Source organism: Schistocerca gregaria, chromosome 1 (assembly GCF_023897955.1).
Source record: "Schistocerca gregaria isolate iqSchGreg1 chromosome 1, iqSchGreg1.2, whole genome shotgun sequence".
Taxonomy (NCBI): Eukaryota; Metazoa; Arthropoda; class Insecta; order Orthoptera; family Acrididae; genus Schistocerca; species Schistocerca gregaria.
Window position 1 is genome coordinate 957,936,475 of NC_064920.1, and position 25,308 is coordinate 957,961,782.

Sequence of the window (25,308 nt, forward strand, 5' to 3'; positions counted from 1 at the left end):
ATTGATTTTACAGTGTGGTAATATGACGAGTTCAAGTACGTAAAACATTGTTGCTGTAGTCGTGCAGATGTCACGTTCGAAGTGTCCGCTGTGTTTACACATAATACCAACGAGAAATGACCTACATGAGAAAAAGACCCACCACAGCTGTATCTTGAGAGTGTTTGTATTCTATCACGCGACTAGTTTCGGTTGCACATTACCGCCATCCTCAGGCCCCACCACTTGGCGCTTTTACTGTGGGATGCTCGTTACTAGCACATGTGGGATACCTTTCATCCGTAATCTGTACTCGAAACCTCGTTGTCTCCAGTTGTTGGCATCCGTTCCGTTGTACATTCCGTTCAGCTACTCTTCCACTTTCTTTGCTGTCCCTGTCAGAAGATGTCATCGGCAAACCGAAAAATGTTTTTTACTTCACCTTGTATTTTAATTTCTTCTCCAGATTTTTCTTTTATTTTCTTTACTGCTAGCTCAGTGTGCAGACTGAATAACATTGGAGACGGGCTACAATCCTATTCCTTCATGCCCTTCTCTTACAACTGTTCTGTGGTTTCTGTGCAAGTTGTAAATATATTTTGGGTCTCGGTGTTTTACCGTGCCGCCTTCTGATGACTTTTAAACATGTACAGTTATCTAACAAAATGACTGCAAGCGGATATATGCTGTAGCACATCCCCAGAAGAACACAAAATGTGCGTGTGAGATCTTATGGGGCTTAACTGCTAAGGTCATCAGTCCCTAAGCTTAAGCACTACTTAACCTAAATTATCCTAAGGACAATCACACAAACCCATGCCCTATGGAGGATTGGAACCTCCACCGGGACCGGCCTCACAGTCCATGACTGCAGCTTTTTAGACCGCTCGACTAATCCCGCGCGGCCAAAAGACCATTATGAGACATGCAAAGTAGTGGAGATAGCCAACAATAAATATAGAGAAATAATATTGAAGCATAAAATGATAAGGTGATGTTTTGAATCACTTACTACAAAACTAGGTGCATTCAAAGAACAAGAAATTACATTTAAAATGGTTTAAAGTGCTTTCTGGGTTGTTATTGAGAAAGCGAGAGAGAGAGAGAGAGAGAGAGAGAGAGAGAGAGAGAGAGAGAGAGAGAGGGAGATTTGTTGCTTAAAACTTCTTAACTGTGCCTAGAAAGCACTGCACGATGTTGTTAACAACTCGGCCATGGTGGCGGCGGAATGATTGTAGATACGTCAACGGTAAAATTCAACTGTTACATCCTCTTGTCTTATGCATGACACACTTGGGAATGATATCATTCCTTTGAGTATAGGTTTTCCTTTGAGTAATGGCTTTTGACGGGTAATGTGGCAGGCTATCGACAACCCACGATCAGATCCGTATTGTGTTTGGTTCCTCTGTAAACGTGTTGGCCAAAGGATTAGTACAGCATCAGCACAGGCAGTATGTACTCTTGAGTTATCTTGTTGAAAAGTAGTGTCCCGACGACCTCGGAGAAATGTTACAGTTGTTATCCAAATTGCTGGCTATGTGAACCAGGTGTGATCGTGTCGTGTATCCAATAGCACCCTTTACCATCGCGCCATGTGCTGGACCAGTATGACAACGAACGAAATCAGGTTCGTTCGTTCACCTTGGATCCCTAACACATGGATATATATGTGGTATTGTACACAGAATCGGAACTTGTATGGGAAGACGAAATGGTGCCCCTCCCATGTCTGTTGCTGTGTCGCTTGCAGGACTGTCTGTGCGCCTGGTTGTGTTATGGCAAAGGAAGAGTTGACAGTGGCTGCCATGGTGTCATTCGCTGTGTTCTGTACGACGTCGCACTGTGATAACTGTCTTCGTGTATAAAAACATAATTCACATGATCTGGATGTAGGATTATGCACGCTCGATAGGATGATGTGGACTGCCCTCGGGCACTATTTGTGTGGAGTGTGTGGAGATTCTGCATACGCAGAATACGGCCATCCTGAACTTATCGATTCAATATTCACATAACAGTCGTAAGAACCCGAACAACAACGCAAGCAGCAGTACCGTGGACTGATATACCAAAGGCTCGATATACCACGATCTGACAGCAGTCGAATTCCAGCACGTGCAAGTAGATATTTCTTCTTCTTATACAAAGCATAACTTGATCTCATCACAAGCCAAAAGCATTTACATTCGGTTTCTGAATGAGAATTCCGCTGCACAATCTTTCGTTACCTGTACCTACTTCGTGCAATTGCACTGATAATCTTATCATTTTCATGTATATCAAAATTTCTATTACATTCCATATAACTTTGACGGACGTTGTCTGCCACTTTCATTGTACAACCCGTTCAAGGGCACATAGCTCTAACGGGGGATCAATAAGTCAGTATAAATTTGAAAACTGAATAAATCACAGAATAATGTAGATAGAGAGGTATAAATTGACACACATGCTTACCTCTCTATTTACATTATTCCGTGGTTTATTAAGTTTTCAAATTTGTACTGACTTTTTGATCACCCGGTATATACGTCTCCAATAGCGTTGTACAGCCCTCTTCCCTAACTCCCCTCTATTACAAATGTTAAATTTTCACTTTGAATGTTAGATAGATAACTGTAATATATTTCAACTTTCAGAGATTACAAGAAACACCAGCGTCGGATTTCATTAGAAAAAGATGTCACTTTCTTAACAAACCTAAACGGTAAACACTGCACTGCGAAAGGCAAACGCCGTTTCGCCTAACCGTAGTGTCCCGAAACACACGGACATACGTGTAGGCCGTTAGCTGCTGCCAGCCCGTAAGCCGCGAGAGAAATGCCCGCGGTAGGACATACGGCGGCCCGGCTAAGCCACACGGCAGCTGTGCCGTCGGTTCGCTGGTTGCCTACACTGACGGCGAGGGCCCCAACTCTCGCCGGCAGTAGTTGGTCCTAGCAGGACAGACGCTCGCGGATTACGGAGAGCGCGGATTTTACAAGTTAAACAATGTCTTCATTGTGAGCGTGTTGTCGCTGGCGGACCCTCGGTAATGCCACTTAGTGGAAATCTCGAAGTCGGATTGCCTCAAGCCTGCCACGTTACTAAAGAGAAATGGTTGACATGTCAGTTCCTGTGTGTAGGTTAATGCCTGTCCATCCTAAACCTCTGCAGCCTAAATTGTTATGCTAGATCGAGTTCGAAACATTCATTTTGTGTCCATAAAGTCTTGTACACGTGTGCTGCTGTTATTAAATGCAACACGTTGTCGACATAACAACTAAGATTACTGAAGCGTTGATACTTCTTTACCTTTAAAAGTTTTCAGTCATACCAGAATGTAAAGCAGGCAAAAGGAATAATATTACTTTATAAGAGACTAGCTATAGCCGGCAAGAGTTGCAATACTATGGAAAGAAAAGAGGTATTGGGTTACAAATGCACAATCAACACCACTTAGTGCGTGAAGCATTTGACAACAAATACTACTAATACAGGGTTCGTCAAGACAACGTAAAAAATATTTTATCCATGATAAAAATACTATACCTATATAACGATTTAACATTTTTCGTTTGCGCAATATCAATGGTATTATGCCAATAGCACTGTTGTAAGTATTTCATTCAGGTCGCTTCACATATCACATGCTTGAACTGAACATGCGGGCAGATTGCTATAAAAATAGGTACATAAAAACACACCACTATTAGAATGCAGCGTTGCGCCAAAATTTCAGATCAGTCGGTTTAGAACTTTCTGAGATTTAATATTAAGAACAAACGAATAGAAAATATAAACGTTCCTAATTGTAAGTGTTCGAAAGCTCTTAACCGATTGATTTGAAAGTTTTACAAAACATAGCACTGGAATACGCCGTAGTTGTATGATCTTTTTTAGTGCCTTTGCGATAAGTGTTTCAGATAGCTTTTGTTGTCAGGATGTAATAAAACAAAACGTCATGACTGAAGTGGCTGCCGGCCGCGGTGGTCTCGCGGTTCTAGGCACGCAGTCCGGAACCGTGAGACTGCTACGGTCGCAGGTTCGAATCCTGCCTCGGGCATGGATGTGTGTGATGTCCTTAGGTTAGTTAGGTTTAAGTAGTTCTACGTTCTAGGGGACTAATGACCACAGCAGCTGAGACCCATAGTGCTCAGAGCCATTTGAACCATTTGAACTGAAGTGGCAGTTTCCCAGGCTTCTGAATGTGTATGACGTCATATCTCCTGAAGTATGTGTCGTACAGTGATATAAATCTGCCAGCACGTTTACTGATACCTGTATATACTGTACACAAAATATGTCGCTAATAGTATTTAGAGTAACGAAGTCATACCTTAAAGCGTTATGCGTGATGTGGCAGTTGTACGGAATGTACAGCGAAAATATTGAAAGCAAGAAACCTTTTCTCCTTTCATTTCCTGAGGGATCTCGTCAGGAAACTTTTTGTTCACGTTTGATATTATACGATATGTATAATCTGTTGCCAGTCGCCAAGTGCTCTCTCTCATTCTCAAATAGTGGATGCATAAATCTAGGTATTTCCGCGCAATGGGATCTCGTTGTTTATAACGTCATGTCGTCTGAACTATGTGTCGTACTCTTTTTTGAGGACACGAGGTGGTGGGGGTGAGGGCGGGGAGGAGGGCTATACCAATCTTCGCGGGCGTACTGAGAACTTCTCTCCAAAGTTTCATCGCAGTCGGAAGAATGGTTTAGGAACGCATAGGGTCAAACATACAAAGAAAATTCGTTTTTATTTATGTAGATTAACTCAAGTAATTCAATTTGAACAAATGTCAATTTTGTAAACTTCTCAAAACAGTGATCTGAAGCCCTCTGGTGTAGTGTGAAAGCCGTTAAATATCTTGAACATCTTTTACGGACAGCTGGGTCACATACATGAGGAACTAGCCGTAGATTTACGTAACTAACTCTGCAGCCCCCAAACTGACGACTCTGAAGGATGAACAGCAATGTTAAAATGCTGTTTATAGCGTACGTTCCATTCCTAAATAGTAACCATAACATTATGTTTATTAATAATGTACTGATGACAAGTATACCGTGCAAGGAACTTAACAATTGTGAATAGTCCACTGAGCAGTGGGACATTTTTTTCTCGATGAGCAACATTGTTTTCATGTATGAGAAGACAACTTTCATGTAAAAAAAACATTTTTATTCTGACTCGGAGACTCTGTTAGGCTTTTGCGGCAATCCTTTCAATGCAGAGTAGTATATTTTTCATTAGATATAACAAAATGTCCTCAAGGAAGACGTAAATTAAGTCATATGTATTGCAAAACGGAGGGGCTACATGTACGATATTGTTTGCAAGTAACATAATATTTTGAATCATTTATTAGATGTACTAAGGATGCAAATTGTGTTCAGCACAAGAATTGACATATTAAGCAGTTAGAGAAAAAGACTGAATAACCAATAAAAGGATGACGTTCTACTAGTCGGGTCGTTGAACGACAGAAGTTTGACCATGGTAGGGAGCTTTAAAATCTGAAAAAGAAAATGCAAAGGCTTAATCTAGAAATAGTGAGGGTCTGTGAAATGAAATGGAAGGAAGACAAGGATTTCTGGTCGGATGAGTATAGGGTAACATCAACAGCAGCAGAAAATGGTATAACAGAAAGGTAGGGCAGAGAATGAGTTACTACGAACAGTTCAGTGATAGGATTGTTAACATAATCGGCAAAAAATAACACGGTCAACCATAGCTCAGTTATATATGCCGACGTTGCAAGCCGAAGATAAAGAGATACGAGAAACTATATGAGGATAGTGAACGAGCAGTTCAGGAGTTTAAAATCTGATAGTCATGGGAGACTAGAATGCGGTTGTAGGGGAAGAGGTAGAAGAAAGGGTTACGCGTGTACACGGGCTTGGTAGTAGAAATGAGAAAGGAGAAAGAGTAATTGAGTTCTGCAATAAATTTCATCTGGTAATAGCGAATACTCTGTTCAAGAATCATAAGAGGACGACATATAGCAGGAAACGCCAAGAGATACGGGAATATTTCACTCAGATTACATCAGAAGAAATACTTCGGCTGACTGAAGAAAGAAGGAAGCACAAAAATATCCAGGGAAAATCAGGAATACAGAAATACAAGCCACTTGTGGATGAAGGAAATAGTAATTGCAGGAAAGTTCCTGGCAGATAAAAACTGTGTGCCGTACCGAGACTCGAACTCGCTACCTTCGCCTTTCGCGGGCAACTGCTCTACCAACTGAGCTACCCAAGCACGACTCACGCCCCCTTCTGACAGCAGGCAGAAGTAAAGCTGTGAGAACAGGCCGTGAGTCGTGCTTGCGTAGCTCAGTTGGTAGAGCAGTTTCCTGTGAAAGGCAACAGTCCTGAGTTCGAGTCACGGTCCAGCACACAGTTTTAATCCGCCAGGCAGTTTCATATCAGCGCTCATTCCGCTGTAGAGTGAAAATCACATTCTGGAGTGGCAGGAAACTAGAGCGAAAGGGCTACATGAAAAACGTGAAGAAATAGAAAAAGAAACAATTTTTGGAAGGACTGATACAGGATATTGAAAAGTCAGAACAACCTCCGGTGAAATTAAAGGCAAGGGTGGTAACATTAAAAGTGCAGTGGTAATTCCATTGTTAAATGTAAAAGAAAGTCCAGATAGATGGAAAGAATACACTGAGGGCGTCTATGAAGGGGAAGGTTAGTCCGATGACGTAATAGAAGAAGAAACACAAGTCGATGGGTATGAGATAGAGCATCGAATATTATCATCAGAATTTAGCTTCGGACGACTTAAGATCGAATAAGGCAGAAGGGAAGATAACGTTCTATCAAAATTTCTAAAACCAATGGGAGAAATTGCAACAAAACGATTATTCACGTGGCTGTGTAGAATGTATGGATCTGGCGATATGCCATCTGACTTTCTGGAAGGCTGCATCCACAAAATTCCGAAGACTGGAAGGGTCGACAAACATCAGAATTACTGTACAATTAGCTTATCTAGTCATCATGGAAGTCGCTCACAAGATTAACATACAGGAAACTGGAAAAGAAAGCTGAGTAAGTGTTAGATGGCCATTGGGCTTGGCTTTAGGAAAGGGAAAAGCTCCACAGAGGCAATTCTGGCACTGAGGTTCATTATGGAAGCAAGACTGAAGAAAAATCAAGATACTTTCATTTCCTGCATTTCTCGGCTTGGAAAATGCATTCGACAAAATAAAATGGTGCAAAATGTTCGAAAATCTGAAAAAAGGGTAAACCTCAGGGAAAGACAGACAGTACACAATATGTACAAGAACCAAGAGGAAATGAAAAGATTGCAAGACCAACAACGAAGTGCTCGGATAAAAAGGGGGTAATACAGGAATGTAATCTTTCGCTCCTACTGTTGAACTTCTATTTGGAAGAAGCTATGTCGAAAATGAAAGAAAGGTTGAAGAGTGAACTTAAAATTCAAGGTGAAAGGATATCAATGATAGATTCGCTGATGACATTGCTATCTTCAGTGAAAGTGAAGAAGAATTACGTGATTTGCTGAATGAGTATAAAGAGTTCAGTATATGTACAGAGCGTAAAGCGAAGGAAAGCGAAAGTAATGACACGCAGCAGCAATGAGAACAGCGAGAAACTTAACAACAGGAATTATGGTCACCAAGTAGATGAAGTTAGGGAATTCTGCTACCTAGGTAGCAAAATAATCAATGGCGGACGGAGCACGGAGGATATCAAAAGCAGACTTGTACTGGCAAAAAGGGCATTCCTGGCCACGGTATTAAGTTACATTATGCATCTTGTAACCTCTTAGACATATGCATATGTCTCCTTTTTTGTACAGTCGACTCACACACACACACACACACACACACACACACACACACACTATCCAAGTATTTCTACTCTTAAAATGGGGCACATTGTGTGCTCATGTAAGTCCTTGGTCCTTGGTCCGAAACAGTTTATTTCTCTTTGTTTGGATGAATATATTTACAAAAATGTTAGCCATATTGTCTGTTTGGTCCTCTTTAGTGCTAGGTAGATATGTAGTCTGTCTTTGGACCTGTGAAGCTATCTTTCTAAGCAGCAGCTCAACGCGAGTCAGTGATGTATTTGATACTTCATCATCAACTTTGAGTGAGTAAAGGGCGTCGTCTGAAATGAATAGTACATCATTGGAGTTTTAGTGTGAACGTATTATAACGGATATGCAAGTATTGTTATTGTCGAAAATAGATAATGTTGTGTATTACGTTTTTGTTCTACTACCCGTTATAAGGTATCGCTTCCTACGTGACTTTTGTTTTCACTAATGTGTTACGATAACTGGTGATTTGCGTATGAGTGTGTCTTGTACTTATCTTTCTCGGCTTATATAGTAAACATAATTTATTAGGTACTATGGTAATAGGTTGTATTCTCCACATATATGTGCTGGTTTTCTTAAGGACAGTCACGAATCAGTAAACAGCCTCTAGATAGCGGTTACATTCTTAAACAGCATCTTGTGATTCAAGATGAAACTATTTATTTACGTTTCTCCATTAAGCTGTTTGCAAACAGCAACGTGGTTTCATTTGATGAATTGAAGTTACCATACAGCTAAGCAATCTCCAATACGAAACAGAGTTCAATGAGAAACTAAGTGAGCAACTTCTGTTCAGTAACGCTATCCTGCTGGCATATTACATTACTTGACTGTGTGTCCTGCCAAAGATTAGAAATTCACGTCATGGGTTCAGCTTGCTGTATAGATGACGGGGCTGCCGCTTTACCTCGGAGGGTGTCTCCCACAGTCGGAGACGAAACGTCAGGGGAGAGTTTTATACATCGACAACGGCCTATCAGGCGGAAGTTTTAAGTGAAGACAATATCGGCCGTGAAAGCCTACACTGTATGATCAGATGACAGGTAGATCATCATGTGAATACCACTCGATTTCAGAACTTTTTAACCTATACGGAATGTCTAACCTGGTGCAGAAGAAACCTAAAACTCTGTGCGGTGTGTGCTTAAGTGTTACTCTATAGCCGCTCGGATACATTTCATGTGAGTAAAATTTAGATACTATTTGTTTGAAAACTTTATAGTTCACCTAACAAAATTCTTATGTATTTTAGATCGTTCCACTTTACAAAACGAAGAGTCAGCATTTCGGCTATTATGAATTACGTACACAAGTGAAGGCCATTAACAGTGGAGCAATATTGACCGAAACATTGATTAATCTTTTTACAAAATGGTGTAACCTACACACGAGATGTTTTTTGTGAGAACTGATGTACTGCAGAAAATAAACGATCCAGGAAACTAAATAAAAATTGCCGAGTAGGTGAGACAAATGGCATTACATCACTTTACTTCTCTCCATAATCCAGACCTCTTCTGAAAAGTAAAACATTTCAGTAAAAACTTTTCTGAAGTATATTCAGTGGTTGTGCCATAAAAGGTTTGACTGACCCACCACTAACCAAGTGATTTTAGTGCCTAGTGGTATTGCATGACCTAGGTTTTGATCAGTTGATGTGTATGCTAAGTACATACAGAGGAAATTAATAGAAATCGCGTATGCAGCCATGGTCAGTATACTGCTAATACATGTTCTGGTGGCTGTGTACAGACGTAAGTCTTTGTTTAACCTCTAGCACTTCCGAGGTATGAGGCACTCCTTATTTTTTTCCATTCAACTGATTAGTTATTTCGTCATAAGACATCCTCTTCTAGTTTTAATCCCAGGAAGTTGCAGAAATGTTGTTATTGTTGATGTAGTCTTCAGTCCGAAGGCTGACTTATTAGAGTGTTAAACGCATGCTGAACTTACCAAACTAAAACTGAGTTTTGTGTGAGTTGTGCATCGCACAACAACGATCAACAGTTACATAATCCTACCTGATGTTTGATGTTCTTAAAATATCTATGTCTCCCATATATCAATTCTAGTCAATTTCACGAATTAGAGACACAAACAAAAACTACTAAAATTACAAGAGATAAATACACTTATTTGGTTCTTTTTAGGTTGAGGATGCCCAATGTTGCTCTACGAAAATATTGCATGTTGTCGCCGTTGCAGAATGCATTTTAAAATAATTCAGAAATTACTACTCATCGCGTAAACATAGTATATTGATAATATCTTAACCCAGAAGTAATATTTAACATGTTTCTATATGTTGAACCGATTAAGTGCTATTTTTGCTAACGATTTAATCTGCGTATCTAATATTCCTTGAGGTCATCAGATTTTCGACTGATTTGAAGTTCTCCAGCGTGATTTGTATTCTGACAATTCCTTCAGCTTTGTATAACAATTATTCTGTACATTTGGACAACCTGTTCTACATATTCCAATTTTTATCAGCTAGTGCAATGTACCCTTCCGTAGCGTCTACATGTGCTACGTTTGCTTTGTTTATCATTAAACATAAATTCAGAACTGAAAGTGCCTTCAACGCTACTAAGTCTTTATTACCTTCTACTAGAATGACATCCATAGGTGAGCTCTCGCGTCTTTTTCCACTGACATTTTCTTAGCCTTCTATAATGTTGTTTCATCTCCTTCAGTGCCCCTAGAGATACCAGTTAATCTACTGTGACAATGTGCTGGGAATCTGTGCAATAAATTTATGCGCTTCAGTAAATGAAGGCCGGCCTGTGTGGCCGAGTGGTTCTAGGCGCTTCAGTCTTGCACCGCGCGACCGCTACGGTTCCAGGTTCGAATCCTGCATCGGGCATGCATGTGTGTGCTCTCCTTAGATTAGTTAAGTTTAAGTAATTCTAAGTTCTAGGAGACTGATGACCTCAGATGTTATAGTGCTCAGAGCTATTTGAGCCAGTAGATGAAGTTCCATCAGACAAACGCAGACTGATTGGCAGTAGGTACCACTGCAATCTTTCTCATATTTATTAATCAAATTACCGTTGTGAAATTTACAAGAGTATGTCGTCTGATTACTACGGGTACCGGCCAGTAGCCACAAAGAGAAGGGATTGATTGAAGCCGCGTATCGTTTTGCAGGCTGTAACGAGGAAGCTGCCCACTGGTCCCTAGAAAGTCGGCCGTCTAGGAGCCACCGACATGCACGCGGTGAGTATGCTCAGCACTCTATAGGAATATAGAGGCACTGCACCAGTAGCTGCACCTTACTGCACCGCACGCAGGCGATCGCCTGCATTGTAACGCCACACATGAAACACCAGAAGTGGAATTTTCACTTTACACTGTGTTGGCAATAAAGAAACAAATAATCTCAGTAGTATAAAACGTGCAATCTCCTCACAGGAAAGCAACACAGGTCTTTTGATAACGATGTATTCATTTCACAAGCGGAGAGCAATTGGAAAGAGCAGTCCCTTACAAAATATCCTCAGATCAAAAGTAGCTGCACTTTTCCTGGCCGTGATGTTGTCGACTCACTGTCATTTAGCATGCAGTTTCACACTGTTATATGGAAAAATGGCCTCCTCACATTGAAATTTTTTTTTCGTTGTGTGAGACCCTTATGTCAAGCTTCTCCGTCCATTTGTCTCTGAGAATTGCCATTCAAAACTTCTCATTAATGGAAGTGAGTTGGAAAATGAATTAATTAAAGAATTCGGGAACGCGACATTGTTGTTTATAGGCAGTTTATTGCCACAGGAGTTGTAATATTGATGTGCGGTTATTTGAAGTTTCACACTTTTCGCTGTAAAGCATCGCTTTATGATTTTCAGTCATTTACAACTGAATGCTACATTAATTAATAGCTTTTTCCATCGTTGTGTTTTGCAGAAACACAAGGCACTACTTTTCCTTTTTCATAGTGATACCATGACGTTCAACAAAAATTCCGGTTTCTAAGATAGTCAAAATTTAACAAAAGTTTAATTTTTGAATATTTCCTTTAAAGACTAAAACTTGTGAAATCTATGAAAGTCACTGGGCTCAGAATATTTCGCTATTAACAGGACAGAATTTTGATGTATTTCAAGGTATAAAATTGGCGGTGGCTTCCGATGATGTCTTAATGAATAAATATGATTTGAATTACGAAAAATTTGAGCTATATCAATCAATTTCTCAGAATAAAGAATTATTCTGCAAAGCTAACTAGGTACCTGGTACTTGCGTTTCAGTTTTGACACGTGTATTTTGTATGATACTGCAATTATGATCTCTTGATATCTTAATGGATCCTACATCGTATCTGTAGTAATAAGAATAAGAAGTCGTTTGCCGAACGTAAAAGTTGATAAATTTGTGAACACTTATGGTACAATCACGATTCATATTTGTGACAAAGAGATACTGAGGGGTGATTGTAGCGTGTTAAACGGTTGAATTAAACATGCATCGTTTCAATCTGGAGTCTCTATTTTATAAAGGAAAAGCTGTTTTTGCATTTAGAAACGATTCCAGTTATGGGTATTGTAAGATTACTATGTATAATTTCCTGGAGAGAGTTGCTTTCCTAGGATCGTATCTTAACTGGTCCGCTGTTAATCGGGAAGGAAGTGTTTCCATTCACCTGTAGTCTCAACTATAGTCTCAACCATTATTTCCTGATGATCGCAATATAAATGTTAATGTTATCTGAAAATAGGTTTCGTTGATGAAGTGTGACCAATTTCGTTAAGTTGTCTGCATCGAAACAGAATACTTTTTGGGTGACCATGCAGTTAATGTCGAGGTGTTTATTGTGACTTCATCGCGAATACGTTTTGTTAAGGTTCCAGACTGTGTAATTGGGGACTTTTTAAATGACCGTGAAGGACGTAGTATGCCTGTGTGGTAATACAGAGGGAAAAAGTAGCAGTTATCATATTCCTGCAGCACAGGCGAGTGAAAAATGTTCCAAGATCAAGCGCAAATTCCGTATGTCCGTACGATTTAACGAAAGAAAAACATCCGTTGCAAAAACTACTTTTTTGTTTCATGAGTGGGTGGAGCTATTGTTGGATTCTGCGTTTCTCTCATTCAGATATCTGTAATTATCTTGACTCATAAGAGTTTGCTTCGATACATTTACAAAACCGCAGATACAAAACCACAATATGCACTCAAAATTCCGTGTATCGGCCAAAATCCTTATGAAACAGCTTGCCTTGTACATGAAGTTACTTCGTATGTGTGCCACTTTGCTCGACTAAGGATTCAAACAACAATGCATAAACACAGCCGTGCTGCGTTGCTCGTTTCCATTTCGCTGTTTGTCTTGGACGCTGCTGGCGCCACGAAGTTCTGTATCAATATGTACATTGTCCGCACACAAGTTGCAGTCTGCGTAGTGTGGCCTCGTTGAAAAGTTACGCCGACTGTGTGAACGCGTTTCCTCGCCGTATGGTTTCTCTCCTGAATTCAACAAGTCATACAATGATAAGTGATTAATTTTATAATGCACAGCTGCAGATACGACGGCATCTTTACCATGTGAAAGGTTGCTCATACTGTAACATGGAGACATGCACGCATTCATAGAATGTTACGATAGTATTAACAGAGGAACTACAATTTGTAAGGCAATTTGATGTATAATGATACTTTGAGTGATCGTTTCCTGTAACAGTCGAAGGCGACACCTTCCGCGGTACGTTTAATTCACATTAGATTCAACCCTCTGCTGTATTACCAATAAGAAGAAACTTGCATAGATTCGGTACTGCAATGCAGCTCCATCAGCACATCAAAGTTTCGTTGGAACTTTTCCCTGGGAGCATAAGTTGCTGCCAGGTTACACAGCATCAACACTGCCTCTACCACTTGAAATTATGGTGTATATAAAGTTAACCAAGTAGAATGTGGCGGTAAAGTAGGTGCGCCGTTTCTCATCGACAATGCTTGAGGTAGCGAATACACGAAGTCACCAATGGTCTTCCAGAACCAACGTAGTTCGTATAACACCCATTGTTAATGCGTAAACTGGCACGTAGAATAATTTTTTACCAAATTCGCAATCAACCAACATAAACTAATTGTCGCTCCTCAAGAATAAATCGATTCTGATTTGTGAATTACATCAGCGAGAATGAGAAGACCAGAGTTTACCGTATTCTGTTGTTTGAAATTATGTCAATGTACGTCATCTATTATTGTAGAGGATCTGTGTCATCATTAGTTATTAATTTTTGTTGTAGTTAATCATGTCGCGGTCAGCGGACACACGGTTTCACCCTGTGTCGGGCTTGATGCGTAAGCTGTTTGCCTTCAAAAGACCCGACTGATTTCCAACCGAATGAACTGCAGTATTTGGAAAAAGTGAAGGGGAGCTTACAACTGGGAGGAGATTGTGAACTGTTTTCAGATTTCTAACAAAAGAAGAACCATGCTCCTGGAAGTTTGACAGCTATTGTCTGGATGACCTGAACCTATTTTATGTTACGAAACCACACAAAATAAAGAGTGGTCTGTGAAGTTACAGAACACCTGAACTGTATCAAAATGTTGAATGAATAAGTTAGGAACTGAAACCTGTCTTACTGAACACTATCTCGCTCTGTAGCACTGAAACGAAAAACTTGCACAATGGAAATTCTGTTTGCTGTTTTCTGCAGCTCGCGGTCTCACTCTGTAGCGAATTTAGCTTGCAAGATAAAAGAAAGTGCGTCCGTGTTCCTCTTTAGCATGTGCATAGCGCAGTATGTTGGAAACGTATGTGGTAGTGAACTTGGGGCCTATTTGGTCTGTACAACTAATAGTTTGCGGGTAGCGAACGAGGGAATATAAGAATCTCGTGTGTGGTTTATGAAGGCCAGCTATTTCGGAGTGCATGAAACGATAGCGGCAGGGTCACCTGAAAGACCCTGTATACACGGTTTAAAGGGCATAAGTGCAGATGTTGTAATATGGGGAACTTCTGTATGTACTCACGCCAGTCTGTTAGCTTTTTTCTCTGCGTCGAACAGTCTTCCCACATATACGTCTCAATCTTTATCATCTGTTATTTGCTGCACGGTAGTAACTGCGCAACTAAGTGGACTACACGTATCGGTATAGATTAATCGTTTTGCGTACGCATCCGCACTTTACCACCTGACCATTTGCCCAAAAAGAAATAAACATTAATGGCTTGCTCTTGCCACATATGCTTGGAGCTATTATCCAAACTAAAAGCATACAACTTTTAATAGCTACAATTATCAGTACGCAAACGCAAATACTGACGTATTGTTGTTCAGTACACTGTCCTCAGACACCAGCAGAACTATATCCGCTTGAACCCGTTAAACCCATATATTCCTTTTTATTATACTAGGAAAAAAATCTTCAGCTTTTTTAATAAATACTATTTCCTTAAAATTCTAAATGTTCTTCAGCGTAACATATACGTTTTTAGCTTACATTGTCAAAGTCAGTCTTTGAAACTACTCTTTATAGAATTCAGTACTTTCTATCCTCACGTTCCCTTTTTTATTTAAAGGGTTTGCATAATACGGTTATTAGGAAAAGCACTCTTCCATTTTTTTCTCTCAGTTCTGATACTTTTTTCCCTAAAGTTGTAATTACTTGGTCATAACCAATATCTACATAATAACTAGTGGGACTTCTTTTTTTGTTTTAACTTTAACGGAGATCAGATTTTATTCATCAGTAAGGTTATTTACACGATGGCTAAAAACGCGTACCGTGTAAACAGTACTACTTGAGCCTAGCCTACAATAAAAAAAAACTATTGCCACCACCACATTCTCCTGAACATTTGATCATCCAAAGAAAGCTTTTCCACTTTAGGAATTGGCGGGTAGCTGTCACTATCGAAACATTCATGGTGGTGTCTGTTTGTTCTATATCGTGTCTACCTACCACTTTCGCGCAACGACGCTCTGAGCGTGTTTTTTAGGGAATTGACTAGATTGAACCTGGGACCTGTTGCTGGTAAGGAGACGCCAGACCACACATGACATGTAGAGTTCAGAAGAGTTCAGTGAGACTAGCGATGATATAACCAAATACTAAATGATCTCAGCGTCAGCTCCACTGCACTCCCTGTAAAAGAATCTTAATACTAACTAAATATAGTGGAAAGGGTTCAAGGCTTTCCTACTTTTAGTTAGCTGGTAAAATAACGTCGAAAAAGCAGTTAAGTTTACCATTGGAAATTTTATTCTACTCACAAAACATCATTTATAAATTGCACTATTGATAAAAGGAAATGTTTTAATACAGGATGGTAAAAACCAACTACGTTCAACAAAAATGTGAACGAATATTCCCTGAATGGGTTTCCAAGTTCTACAATCGATCAAAGGATGAGCTATGCCATATCACATCTATAATCTAGGTTTAATTTAAGTTTTACAAAAGAGAAAACTATCAAAATGTTCTACAGTGACCCTCAATTATCTTTAATTACTTATTGAACTTGTCGTAAATTACAGTGGCTGATGTGGCTTCTCAATAACTATATAAAAGAAAAATTATCGCGTTCCAGATCTTTTCTTCAAGTGGCAAATGTGAACACCATGAGTTTTAATCTGCCAGGAAGTTTCATATCAGCGCACACTCCGCTGCAGAGTGAAAATCTCATTCTGGAAACATCCCCCAGGCTATGGCTAAGCCATGTCTCCGCAATATCCTTTCTTTCAGGAGTGCTAGTTCTGCAAGGTTCGCAGAAGAGCTTCTGTAAAGTTTGGAAGGTAGGAGACGGATACTGGCAGAAGTAAAGCTGTGAGTACCGGACGTGAGTCGTGCTTCGGTAGCTCAGTTGGTAGAGTACTTGCCCGCGAAAGGCAAAGGTCCCGAGTTCGAGTCTCGGTCGGGCACACAGTTTTAATCTGCCAGGAAGTTTCATATCAGCGCACACTCCGCTGCAGAGTGAAAATCTCATACCATGAGTTTTAATTAACGATCGACACTAGCATTACGCAAAAAAGGGGTGTAGCTAATGAGACTTCTGCAGTTCTGAGTGAAGCCTTATGCGCTCAAAAATGCGGCATCGCGTGCGTTCATTACCTTGTCGGTGTTTAGGCAGCGTCAAGGCGACAGCGGCCGGCGCACCAGCCTTCCAGCTCGCCATTTCGGTACTAACTCTCTCCTAACTTCTCCTTACTACAATTTACTGAAGTTGGTTTAAAAAAACCTATCTGGCTGTTTTTTCATCTGACCAATCAGAGTCTCAATGTTAACCTTAAGCTCCGCCTACAAAAATTCTGTCTATCCAATGAGAAACGTTATACTTTTCGTGGTGGGGCAATGTTTTTAAAGTTTGCAACGTAACAGAGACGCTAAAAAGTCTCGCGCTAAAACCTGCAGCTGGTCTGGTCCTTTTAGCGTTATCGTAAGATCTATACTGTTCTTCTGGAGGGCTCTAGCTTTTAACATGGGCTGGGGAGTGGTCCTTGACGTACCTGAGACGCCAAAAAGTCTCACGCAAAAACGTGAGAGTTTTCTGCGGAGGACCACTAGTACAGAATGGAACAAAATCAGAACTTATGCCGATATCAGTCTTCAAACACAAACTATAAAACTGCAAGCGATTTGCTAGCGTCTAGTACCCTGGTTAATATCTCATAGGGATATATCAGCTATTTCAGCCCCTTAAATATACTTACAGTAATCAAGAACGGGAATCCATTTCGATAGTGAACCTGGCAATCGATGTAAAATCAACCAAGTAGTTCCGCAATACTCGTTCGTAAGAACCTTTGACCTAGGTTTCGATAATTAAGAAATTAACTTCTTCAGAAGATGAGTGTAAAGCTTGTCACATATTTTACTGAAAAGTTACGTTAGAATAAAGCTTTTGGCTCATTTCAAATTGAAATGCACCTCAAAATCAATAAAATATGACGATAATCAGATAACATCGGCTCGAACTTCACTGATAAAACTTCCAACGGTCATGCTTTCTCTGTGATGTTACAATCCTCTATGATTTCCCTTTGCACTCGGCCAATATTCGCCTACGTTTCTCCTTTCTTTAGCATAACCTAGTCCAGAATTTTGTATAATTTACTTATTTACCTGATATACATTGACTGAATAAGTGAAGCACCTGGAAGGGTTGGTGAACAAAATATGAAACTTCACGGATTGATACAGTGTGAGATGTTATTTCAGCTATTACAAAATCGAGCCATGAGCTCACGTAGCAGCGTTAAATTACACCCCTTCGGGCTTGAATACATGTACTGATTCAGTTGGGAAGACGATTGTATTCTCTCGTTTGGAACGCTGGCCCAGAACTGGTCCTTGAAATTCTGGAGCTAACGTGCCAACTGGTCCCGCATGTGTCATGTTCTCTCAGGGGTTCTTGTTGACCACAGCAGTGTCTCAGCAGACCCGAGCCATATATAGACGAGCAGTGTCCTGTTGAAGAACAGACCCACGGTGATATCGCATTAAAAGTAATGTCCATGAAGTTCCACTGTGCCATTCGTGGTCTCTCAGTCACCACCAGCCGTGGGCTGAAGCTGAAGATAACAACCCACGTCAAGACACCAGGAAAAACACCGTAGTGTGTCTCTAAAACAGTCGATGAATGGGATATCCTAATACCTCGCCTCCATATTCGCCGACAATGGTCATCTAGTGTGGTGTAGAATCGCGACTAATCGCCGAAGACAATACGATGCCATTTATCAGCAGTGTGTGATCTCGATCACAGCACCACTCCAAATGCAGCTGTATTTATTCTCGTGTTGTCGTGCAGCGTAAGTATGGGGTGGTAGTTCCCTAGTACGGCTGTTGCTGGTCCGACGAATGATGTGCGATGCCACAGAGTGCTGCAGGGAGTTCATTGCTTGTCCGTGGCAGACGCAGGTGTGAAAGGATTACGATGTGGTTCGTGCACAGTGCAGTCCGCGTTATATCTGTGTCACTTGCGAATGATCCACAAATCTGGATACTGCATGATTCTCTCAGCCGACCAAATGGATATCCACACTGAGCAACCTCTACAAGTGACGGTAACGCTTTCACACGAGTACGCGGCATCACCAAGTCCTTTACAGTGATTAACTCACTATCTGACGCTTTTCACTACTGTTGTGTAGTCTACCAGGAGTAGTAATAACTCTAAAGATGAACAACACTGATGCCCTCTGGTAGCCACTCTACCTGTGACAGACCACTGCAAATCTGAGTATTTACGTACTCATAGCTGCTGCGTACGTGAACGAAATTACACAAACATCTGACCATGTCTTTCGGGTGCTTCACTTCTTCAGTGCGGTTGTGTATTTTTCTGCGTTTCATAGTATTCAGATCATTACGTAGGTCCTCAAAAGTGGTCATCGATGGACTCGATCACATCTCTTAGAATATATATCTGTCCCTGATTTCCTTCCAAAATATCAGAGACACCACAGACTTCAGGAGCAAATACACAATCACGTGGTACCTGAGAAATCTGTTTAACTTTCCATTTTATTTCTCTCTGATCGCTACAATATCTTGCGCGAGGTTTCATAGTCAATTCATAGTGCACTGCTTTCTAACCTATTATGACCACCTCTGAAAGGACGTTAACACAAAAATCCAGTAAGACAAATGGTTCTGAGCACTATGGGACTTAAAACATCTATGGTCATCAGTCCCCTAGAACTTAGAACTACTTAAACCGAACTAACCTAAGGACATCACACAACACCCAGGCATCACGAAGCAGAGAAAATTCCTGACCCCGCCGGGAATCGAACCCGGGAACCCGGGCTCGGGAAGCGAGAACGCTACCGCACGACCACGAGCTGCGGACCCAGTAAGATAGATTGCTCCCACCCAGACACATGACCTTGAACCCAGACAATAACAAAGTGGTTATCGTAATATGCATACTGGTTCACATCTACACTACTAGCCATTAAAATTGTTACACCAATAAGAAATGCAGATAATAAACGTGTATTCATTGGACAAATATATTATATGTAGACCTGACATGTGATTACATTTTCACGCAATTTGGGTGCATAGATCCTGAGAAATCAGCACCCAGAACAGTCACCTCTGGGCGTAATAACGTCCTTGATACGCCTGGGCATTGATTCAAACAGAGCTTGGATGGCATGCACAGGTACAGCTGCCCATGCAGCTACACCACGATACAACAGTTCATCAAGAGTAGTGACTGGCGTACTGTGGCGAACCAGTTGCTCGGCCACCACTGACCAGACATTTTCAATTGGTGAGAGATCTGGAGAATGTACTGGCCAGGGCAGCAGTCGAACATTTTCTGTATCCAGAAAGGCCCCTACAGGACCTACAACATGCGGTCGTGCATTAACCTGCTGAAATGTAGGTATTCGCAGGGATCGAAAGAAGGGTAGAGCCACGGGTCGTAACACATATGAAAAGTTCAAAGTGCCGTCAATGTGAACAAGAGGGCCCGAGACGTGTAACCAATGGCACCCCATGCCAACACACCAGTATTTCGATGACGAATACACGCTTGCAATGTCGCGATGTCGCCAAACACGAATGCGACCATCATGATGCTGTAAAAAAACCTGGATTCATCCGAGCAAATTACGTTTCGCCATTCGTGCACCCACGTTCGTTGTTGAGTATATCATCGCAGGCGTTCCTGTCAAGGGTAACCACAGCCATGGTCTCCGACCTCATAGTCCATACTGCTGCAAACGTCGTCGAACTGTTCGTGCAGATGGTTATTCTCTTGCAAACATCCCTATCAGTTGATTTAGGGATCGAGACGTGGATGCACGATCCGTTACAGCCATGCGGATAAGATGCCCGTCATCTCGACTGCTAGTGAGTGTTACGAGGCCGTTGGGAACCAACACGGCGTTCCGTATTACCCTTCTGAACCCACAGAATCCATATTCTGCTAACAGTCATCGGATCTCGACCAACGCGAGCAGCAATGTCGATACACGATAAACCGCAACAGCGATAAGCTACAATCCAAACATTAACAAAGTCGGAAACTTGATGGTACGCATTTTTCGTCCTTACGCGAGACATCACAACAACGTTTCAACAGGCGATGCCGGTCAACTGCTGTTTGTGTATGAGAAATCGCTGGAAACTTTCCTTATGTCAGCATGTTATAGGTGTCTCCAATGGCGCCAACCTGGTGTGAATGCTCTGAAAAGCTAATCGTTCGCATTTCGCAGCATCTTCTTCCTGTCGGATAAATTTCGCGTCTGTAGCGCGTCATCTTCGTGGTGTAGCAATTTTAATGGCCAGTAGTGTAGATAGCTACCCTGAAGGTCCAGTTTCAAAGTCTTGCAGTTAGGGGGTGCACACTGAAAACCGTACTGCGTCAATATCAGCTGCTTTTGAAAATTATTATTGCATTATTATCGGAAATCATTATCAGGCGCAGTACTGGAAACCTTAAGTGCCGGTCATTTGTTAATATCAAGTACATATGAATGCCAATAACAAATGTCTTTCATGGAAGGAGCATATAGAAGTGAAATATGATTCTTTCATAAATATATTAAGGTATCCGACTACGCATTACACAGAGACGTTTTAACGACATTTTCAATATTTTAACTAAACGTGGAACATTCCGCATGATGTCTACCGTGCTTCCTGCTTTTCGTTATGGCCACAACACACTGACTTGTAATATACCATGCTTTCCTCCTGAAGAGCCTCAACATTGAGAGCACACGTTGGTCTGGCCACACCGCCTTCTCCAGCGCCCTCCAAGATCATAACCCCCCCACCTTTTCTAACGTCGTACACTTGGCGACGGAAGTCCTCGTTAGCGGGCCGTTACTCGCTTAGGAAGCGTACACCCTACGCTTGAAGCTTTGCACGCAACTGGCACACGTTGCTCCGTTAGTGCAGCAATCCTACCGCTTCACTTCTTTCATTGTTGTCAAACATGATATGCTCCCACAAACAAAACGAAACAAAAATAAATAAAAATTACTCCCATGTGAAGTCCCTTTAGTATGCGTGTAAACTTCCAGTTCTCTTGAAATAGAAGATTCAGTACGTCATCCTGTGACATAAACGACAGTTTATAGGCGTTTTTCTACATCTGAAAGATGGTGTCCATTCATATTTCTTGACAGTTGTGTAAGAGTGGCGTGAGTAGCACAATAATGAGGATTCTGATCAAGTTTGATTTAAATACACTCTAACGGTCATGAGCGTGAGTTACCTTTGGGCGTGTTGAGTTTATGTTAGTCAAAAGAATTCCTTTAAGGCGACAAAGACACCATTATCAACACCTCACTGAGTATGAACCAGGTCGTGTAATAGAGCTACACGAAGCGCTATTGTGGAAAGATTTGGCAGGAATTTAGGCACCGTAGATATTTCTTGGCAGAGGTGGTCCCCAGAATGTACAGTCGCAAGGAGACGGCTCTAGACGGTCACGTGGAACTACCGAGAGGGAGGACCATCGTGTTCGGCATGTGGTTCTCGGGCATCGTACAGCATCTGCAGCAGCTTTTAGAGCACCAATTCGCACCACAGTCATTCAATGAACAGTTGCAAATCAGTTAGTTCTATGTCAACTCGAAGCCAGACGTCCTTTATCGTGCACTCCAATAACCCGAAACCACCACTATTTGTGACTTAAATGGTGTCAACCGAAAGCTCTCTGGAGGGCAGGGTGGAGCTTTATTGTGTTTACTGATGAAATCTGGTTCTGACTGGGCCTATGTTGGTTAGAAGGAGGATAGTCTAGGGCCTGCAACCAAACTGTATGATAGACACACTGGACCTACAATTTTATTTATGGTCTGGGTAATCCCACATCTGGGGTAATCGCACACATCCTTACAGGAAATTTGTACGTCAGTGTGGTGATTCGACCTGTTGCGCTGCTATTCATTAACAGCATTCCAGGGGATTTTTCCAACAGGTAACGCTCGCCTACATACCCCTGTTGTAGCTCTACTTGCTCTATTGAGTGACGACATGATTCCACATGCTGCTCGATCAGCAGACCTGTCTCCAATCAAACACGTATGGGACATTATTGGACGACAACTCCAGCGTCAACGGTATTAACGTCCCTTCAGTGACCGACCAAGTGCACAGGCGTGGAACTCCATCCCATAATGTGGCATTCACACCTGCACACCACACTGTACGCACGTTTTCATGCTTGTATTCAACATTCTGGCAATTACACTAGTTATTAATGTACCACCATTTCACATTTACAATGGCATATCTCGCGCTTGCGTTAATCTGCGATTCTGCAGTGTTAATCACTTAAATATGTCACCAAGACGAATGTATTCCTGAAGTTTCATTACTCTACGGTAGTTATTTTATGGTGCGGCGACTTTTTCCGTCAGTGTATCTCCTTGAAAACCAATAAGTTTCTTGAATAAAAGCAACCTTATGGAAGGGAAATCACGCTCTTAAAAACACGACGTTCTTAGTGCCATAGCCAACAGGATTCATTCGGTGGACCTATAGTTTCGAAAAACCTTTGCTTCTGTACAACTATTTCTTCTAACGAAAATCCGTTCCTATGGAATATAAAAATATATGCGAGTGAATCCAAAATTTATTGAATGTTCGTCCACTGCACGTTATCCTGGAAGAGTAGATTGATGTCTATTACAGTTCTCATTATATGTCAACTAGGTGTGTGATCGCCTTCGTTCAAGTTTCAGTCTTTTTATAGATGAATTAATTATCAAAGAGTAAATCCTATCCACTAAAAGAATAAAGTATCAGCTTTGTGCAAAGCCTCTTCAAGTAAAAGAATACGAATTTGCATACTTCATGAAAATTAATTGCAAAGTTTTATTTGATTACAGTATTAACGAATCATCAATAGTGCAAGTAATGTGAATCAATTATACAGAAGTATCACGTATAGTGAAATGAACTGCAGGGATCAAGTTCATTTACAAGTACAATACATGGCATTCTTATTTGCTTATAGCTGTGAAACTGCAGATCTCAATTAAAAAGATGGTATACAGAACACTTGACTACAGTTGAAAAACATCAGCATAAATGGACCAGTAAACACTGCGATACAACTTTTACATATCGCTATGAGATATTGTTTCTTTTTTTTACCACTATTTCGTGTTTTTTTATTGAGAGTATTGAACATGTTTGCTTTGGGGAAAACATTTGCATATTTATTGCTGTGAAGGTGGACTTCTTATGTGGTCCCTAGTTCCTGTTTGTCGGCAGAAGGTGCTGAGCAAGTCTTATTAGCAGAAGCGAGCATACCCGGGGAGTAGAGCAGTTTTCCGGCACTCATAGGCAGCAGCATAGAGTCGTCCCCTCCATCGGGACTTGTTTTTGCTATGGGACTTGAGCGCAGAGAAGGAGGTTTCTGGACTTTTCGGCTCCTGGCCACATACTGATTGGCACCGAAGCTGATTTTTGTGGAACTGTAAGTGTCGCAGTGGCCGTAGTGCGACCCGTCTTCTGATCAGTTCTCGGATTGCTTGTTCCGCCACGCAGCTTGAGTTTGATTATAATTTTTGATCTCTTTTGTCTCATTAACTTTGAAATCGGGAGCTGGCCAGATAAAGAAATCTTGCTGCGTTTTCTCCATACAGTCTCTCATATGATTTAGTATTCCATCCTATATCCCACAGTATTCTCATCATTTGATGTACGGTAATTTCTGGAGGTCAATCGAGAGAACTTTGCTCGCTGTCGGCTTTATGTGAACTGTGTGCATCATAAAGAAAATGGAAATTTCATCCTTTGGTTTAGATTCATTTAGATAAAAACAATTTCTTCATTGTCCTACAAATATTCCATAATTAGGCGACCCCAAATTGCGAGTGTAACTTGTTGGGCACCTTACTATTACAGTTTTCTGGTTTTTACAATGGCAAAACACAACTAACTTCAGTCTGAAGTTAAAAAGATCCCCTCATCGACATCAAAATATTAATTCATGCTGACTGGCATCATGCAGTACATAACGAAATATTTGTTTACTTTACTTACTTTCACTCTATTAGGTCGTATGGTGCTGTACTCCGTCGTAGCCTGCAAAATAATGGTAGACATCTGTGGCACCAGATCAGGAGCTTAGTGTAGGCCGTTGCTTCGGGTGTCTCGGAATTATAATTCTTACATTCCTGTACATAGTACTATCAACGGATTTGTTGTTTATAATAATGACTCATTGAGAAGACCGAAAAAGATGCACTTAGGTAACACTTATTCAATTAATGAGTAGAAAGGTGTTTACTATGCATTAGGTTTCATTTACAATAGGCTTCCAGTATAAATGAAAACAAAAAGAACTGATAAACCCTAACTGTGCAAATTGAAATATTTTCGTGTAGTAGAATTCTTGTATTCTGTACGGGAGTTCATCGCAGTATTTGAGAAATTTCTTCTGAGCTGTTATTCGTATACTCTCTCTCGTTCATTTCGCGTTTTATTAACATTTTTTATTACTTTGTTTATAAATTTTCTAATCAACTATCTTCAAACAATGTATTGACTCGTTC

General features: G+C 40.9%; 1 protein-coding gene across 2 annotated transcripts in view; it reads left to right on the forward strand.

Moving 5' to 3' along the window:
• LOC126276318 (lachesin) overlaps positions 1-25,308 on the forward strand; it is a 1,594,347-nt gene that overhangs the window by 303,203 nt on the left and 1,265,836 nt on the right. For both annotated transcript variants that reach the window (XM_049977266.1, XM_049977267.1), the window contains exon 2: positions 10,976-11,044. In XM_049977266.1, the coding sequence (XP_049833223.1) occupies positions 10,976-11,044 (69 nt within the window). The remainder of the gene's footprint in view (positions 1-10,975; positions 11,045-25,308) is intronic.